Consider the following 5,221-nt stretch of genomic DNA (forward strand, 5'->3'; position numbering starts at 1 on the left):
CTCAATAAATTGCCATTGCACCCCGATCTTCTACCTTGTTGGACTCTCTTTGTGCAGTGTTGCGGTCCTACTCCCCTACCCACCGGACCGTGGCAGGGTCCAACACAGCTTTTTGGGCTTTTGGGCCAATTCCATCATAATCACACTCAATTTGCCGTATGGGAATGGATCTTCCTCCCTCATCAGTTTTCTAAAACAATTGTTTCCTTACCAGAGTTAATCTCCAAATTATGTTCAAGAGGCAGAACTAAGTGTTGGGAACTCTTGGTTGCAGATCCAGAGGAAATTTATCTACCCTTGACTTCCCATCTCCTAGAACAAATGTGGACAATTCACATGGAATTTCAAATTGCCTTCTTAGACTACGAAGGTCAAGTCAAAGTCCATCTGCCAGTGTACAAATTGGTTCAAAAAATTTAACAAATTCCATTATATTACAATTCTAATTGGTTGCCAAACCCAATTCCAGAGGCACGCACAGTTTTTACAGATGGATCAGGCAATACTGGAAATGCTGTGGTGGTGCGGAACGAAGGTGGCACCTGGCATCAGGATTTCCACAAAGTTCCAGGCTCATCACAGTTGGTTTAATTTGCAGTTGTTAGAGCCTTATCCCTTTTCCCAGATAGTTTAAATATTGTTTCAGATTCAAATTATGTTCTAGGAGTGGTTCAAAGATGTGAGCAACATACCTTAAAGAAATTAATAACCAACAATTATTTACTTTATTTAAGCAGTTAATTTTTGTTATTAGTAATCACTTTTCTCCTTTCTTCATAGTTCATGTGGGTTCCCATATAGCACTTCCTGACCCAATTGCCGAGGGGAATCGCCTGGCAGACCATCTAGCAGGAGCAGCGGTGGTTCCCCAGTGCATGGAACAGGCAAGACTGTCCTATGGCTTTTTCATCAGAAAGCCCTCCAAAAAGAATTTGGCTTGACAAAATTACAAGCAAAAGATATAGTGACATCCTGCCTTGATTGTCAATTGGTTACACCACTACCAGCAGAGGGAGTGAATCCCCGAGGCCTTGAGCCTCTCCAAATTTGGCTGACAAATGTCACGCACATTGGCTCATTTGGAAAATTTAAATTAGTACATGTGTCTATTGACATGTTCTTGGGCTTCATCGTCACCACTGCACATTCTGGTGAAAAGAGCTGGGATGTTCAAAAACATCTTCTTGCCACCTTCGCACATAGGGGAGTCCCCAGGCAAATAAAAAAATGGGCCCTCTTATATGGCGAAGAGCACACAAGAGTTCTTTGAGCTGTGGGGAATTGAACACCATACAGGCATTCCCCACTCTCCAACTGGTCAAGCTATTGTAGAAAGAGCCCATCATACAATTAAGACCATGTTGGAGAAACAGAAGGGTGAGTGTCGGACTTACCCCCCAAGAGTGCCTGCAGAATGTAAAATATGTTCTGAACTTTTTGAATAGAATGGAGGTAGAGAAAACCCCAGTGAGTAAGCATTTCTCCCCTTCAGGGCCTGTTAGTCCTACTCAGGCAAAGGTCGTCTATAAAGACTTAATAATGGGAAAATGGGTGGGGCCCTTTCCCCTAATAACCTGGGGGAGGTGCCACGCCTGTTTTTCCACAGATTGTGGACTGACTTGGATGCCACCATGATGGATACGACCTTTCAAAGAGTCTGCTGTGCCACAGTCATCATCTTCACCTTGAGAGTCATCAACCAAATGCCGCTACCTGTCTGAATGGAGCAACCACAAGAAAATCTCTGGGTATCTCTGGCTAAGGCTACGGGCACAGATACTCTGTGCCTGGTCTTAGCTAGTGTCAGAAATCCATTTCAGACCTGCCTCATAAGTGTTCTAGCTACCCCTGGGAAAATCTAGGATACATTTGTAACTCAGAGCAGAATTTCCAGACATGTTCTGTGGCGGCTGAAGAAGATGAGTGGGAGAGGTTCAGAAAATGGCATGAACTTTATGAGAACTAGTGATGGAGCACCGAAAATCACCAGAGGCTTCCAGTTTTACTGTCAGCCATCATACCAGAAATGGACTTTATTAATACAGAACATAGAGAACGTTAATGTATGTGTTATACTATTCTGTACCCCAGTTTTATTTGGTTTTGGCATGTTCAGACTTGTTTGACCCCTCATGTCCTTGTCCCTCTCATCAATTGGCTGGAATTTGCCACAGTGCAGGGGACCCGTCGTTGGTCCCTGTTGACATCATCTTCCCTCCTACCTTTCCCTATTAGTCCATTCCTTTGCCTGTCTCATGCTCCACCCACGTTTCTAGCAGATTCTCCCAGAGCCCTATATAAACCGGTGCAGTGCATTAATAAAGCGCAATAGCTCACGACCTTCCACCTTGTCTGAACCCTTATTGCTGTTGCGATCCCATTCCCCTACCTGACCGCGGCAATGTTCCGTTAACCCCTGTTACATTGTCACAGAGCATTTCCAGGCAGATTTTTGTTACAACGGAGCCACAGGAGTTAGACCTCCTGGGATCCATCCCTACTAGTTCTTGCGTGGTCTTCCACAAGTATACTAACAACAAACTTTTTACACCCCATGATATCTCACCTACCTCACGAATTTATTGGAACATTACCATCTGGTGCAATTATTCTAGTACCAGAATAGTAGCCACGGAACACATTCCGAGACCCATGAAACTCCCTAAAGGATTTTTTCTCATTTGCAGAAATAGGGCCTGGCAGGGAATCCCTTCATATCCAGAGGGAGGTCCCTGCACAATTGGAAAATTATCCCTCTTTAACACTGCTAAATTCAAACTGCCCGGACAAATTCAATCTACCTCTATCCAGTCCTCTCCTATTCGATCCAAGAGATATGTGGGCGCCTGGCACTCTAAATACCCAACTGCAAAAGATTCGATCCCAAAAGCTAATCACGCTCCAAATTCCGACTGGAGATTTACTGAAAGAAAAGAACCAATAATCAAAGATTTGACTCTAAAGGTATCAAAAAGAGACCAACCAGAAAAAATCTTTACACCCTTACCACCACTCCCATTCCCGGCAGACTGTGATTCAAAAATAGAGATCTGGTCCAGAATGAGAAATTTCTGGGTATCATTTCCAATCCCAGGAATCGGTGCTGCGCATGCCCTGTCCCTCTTAACCCATCTAGGCTGCTGACTAACTAAGGAGGCTAATGCCACCACCGCAGCCATAGAGGGGCTATTGGCAGACACCCAAAAACTGAAGGAAGTAAGCCTGCAAAATCATGCGGCTATAGACTTTCGAGGGTCTATGCTGCATGAATTTTAGTGACCATGCGCAGTCTGTACATAAAAGCAGACGCCTGAAGAAGTTAGTGAAAGATGTATCTATATCCCAAGATAAAGGCCTTAATAGCATCTTTGATTGGTTTCATTTTCCCAGCATCCGTAATTGGGCAAATAAAATCATAGTTGTCCTTGTTGTTTCCCTCTTTGCTTTCATTTCTATTGTAACATTCATACCCTGCATAATTCTTTGCATTTGTAAACTTTTGCTGAAGAGCTTTTCACAGGTCTACTTAGCAAAAAACAAGACGGGGAAATGTTGGGGACCAGGAGAGAAACAATTATGAAATGTGGAAGAAAGAGATAGACACCTGTGAAGAAATCTACGGCACACCTAAGAACAACATATTTACCAACTTTGGTAAATATGGTGACTATCTGGACTGCTGAAACGCTGTGTTTGAGTTTATGTTTAAAATACAAAGTATTTTTACCCCGGTTTTACCCCATTTTTATGGTTTTTAGAAAAATACACACGGTTGTGTATTCCCTTTTCTTCCCTTTCTCCTGATTGGTTTTTAAGTGCTGCATTGCAGCACTCCCTTATATGGTTATCCCTTTTATGGTCAACAATCCCCATTTATGGTTATGACCAACCCCTATCTTCCTTATATGTCTCCCATTTGCATGCTCCAACCTAATCCCGACTTCCTTTCCAGTACCTTCCACCTATACCCTTTATAAACTGGTGCACCTTTCAATGAAATACCATTTCACCCTCTAACTCCAGAGTGGTCGAACCCTTATTTCCCACTGGGCCGTGACAGTCCCTCCCATGGGAGACAGTTCTCCACTATCTTCTCCAATGTGAATTCATTCCATGGGCAATGATTCTCCACAAGCTGTTGCCACATGGATCACTCTTCCAGAGGGGGCAGTCCTCCAGGCAGCATCCAAATGAGCTCATGGACAAGCCTTTGCACCTCATGTCTCACCAGCATATGCTCATTCTAGCAGATGAAACTCCAGTTGGGAAACCAGGCTGATGCTGGGACAAAAGTGTTCGTCAGGAGTGCAGGTCTCTCCCAGCTCCTCATACAGATCCACCCCTGCTTCCAGCTCTGTGCATTCTATCCCAACACAAACAGCCAAAACAGGTGAGAATTCACTGTCTTTTAACAATATATTTATTTATTTATTTATTATCCATTAAAGAGTCGTCATCATCTGAAGTAAAGTACCCCTGCTGGTACTGGTAGCAGGGACACCAGGACAGTGTGGGCTGGAGTGAGTCCAGGGAAACCCAGTTCTCCCGTGAAGAGGCCCTGTCAGCCAGAGAGCAGCTGGGACAAGCGGGCAGAGGTGTGGGGTCTGTGCCCATGTTCCTGTATAGCTGGGCGAGCTCTGCCGCAAAGATCCCTGGTGACAGGCGGCAGCTGTTGTTGAACTTGGTGTTTGCTTGGTCTCTCTCGCCCCTTCCTGCTCCTTCTCCTGACTCTGCTTTGCTTTTATCTCTAGATGGAGATAGAGATTGAGATAAAGAAAGAGACTCTTCCCAGAAAGAATCTCACAATGGCAGCTTGTCCTTGTGCTGCTCTGTCTCCCTGGGTCCTTCTGTACAAGAGATTTCAGAGGAGTCTACTCATGGATATGAATTAAGAGCCCAGTTAAAGGACCATACCATGGAGATTTTGGCAAAGTGCTCCCAGGAGCTGCCTTGGCCCTCCAGCACTGTGCAAACACTCCATTGCCGATGGTAGCAATAAATAACTCTCATGAAAAGCCAACTCACGTGTCTCTCCTTCTCAGCCGTGACATGACTATGGCACAGACCATTATGGTAAGCAGGAGCACAGCTGAGGCTGCTACAGTTCCTAAGATATAGTTCTTGCTAAGTCCCTGATAGTCAGCAGTTTTGGCTTTTTCCAGTGTAGCTGACCCTGACAGGAGAAAGGACAATGCACAAGACAATATTTGTGCTCTGCACT

General features: G+C 44.6%; 1 protein-coding gene across 2 annotated transcripts in view; it reads right to left on the reverse strand.

The window, feature by feature from the left end:
* Positions 1 to 4,252: 4,252 nt before the first annotated feature.
* Positions 4,253 to 5,221, reverse strand: part of LOC108501615 — a 2,930-nt gene continuing 1,961 nt past the window's right edge. Inside the window, exons 4-5 of one of the 2 annotated variants that reach the window (XM_017823705.1) lie at positions 5,026 to 5,173; positions 4,253 to 4,747 (exon numbers count right to left, since the gene is read on the reverse strand). In XM_017823705.1, the coding sequence (XP_017679194.1) occupies positions 4,429 to 4,747; positions 5,026 to 5,173 (467 nt within the window). In that variant the 3' untranslated portion in view covers positions 4,253 to 4,428. The remainder of the gene's footprint in view (positions 4,748 to 5,025; positions 5,174 to 5,221) is intronic. The other variant, XM_017823704.1, reaches the window with a different exon arrangement.

The sequence above is a fragment of the Lepidothrix coronata genome, unplaced genomic scaffold, assembly GCF_001604755.1.
Source record: "Lepidothrix coronata isolate B3197 unplaced genomic scaffold, Lepidothrix_coronata-1.0 Scaffold104, whole genome shotgun sequence".
Lineage (NCBI taxonomy): Eukaryota > Metazoa > Chordata > Aves > Passeriformes > Pipridae > Lepidothrix > Lepidothrix coronata.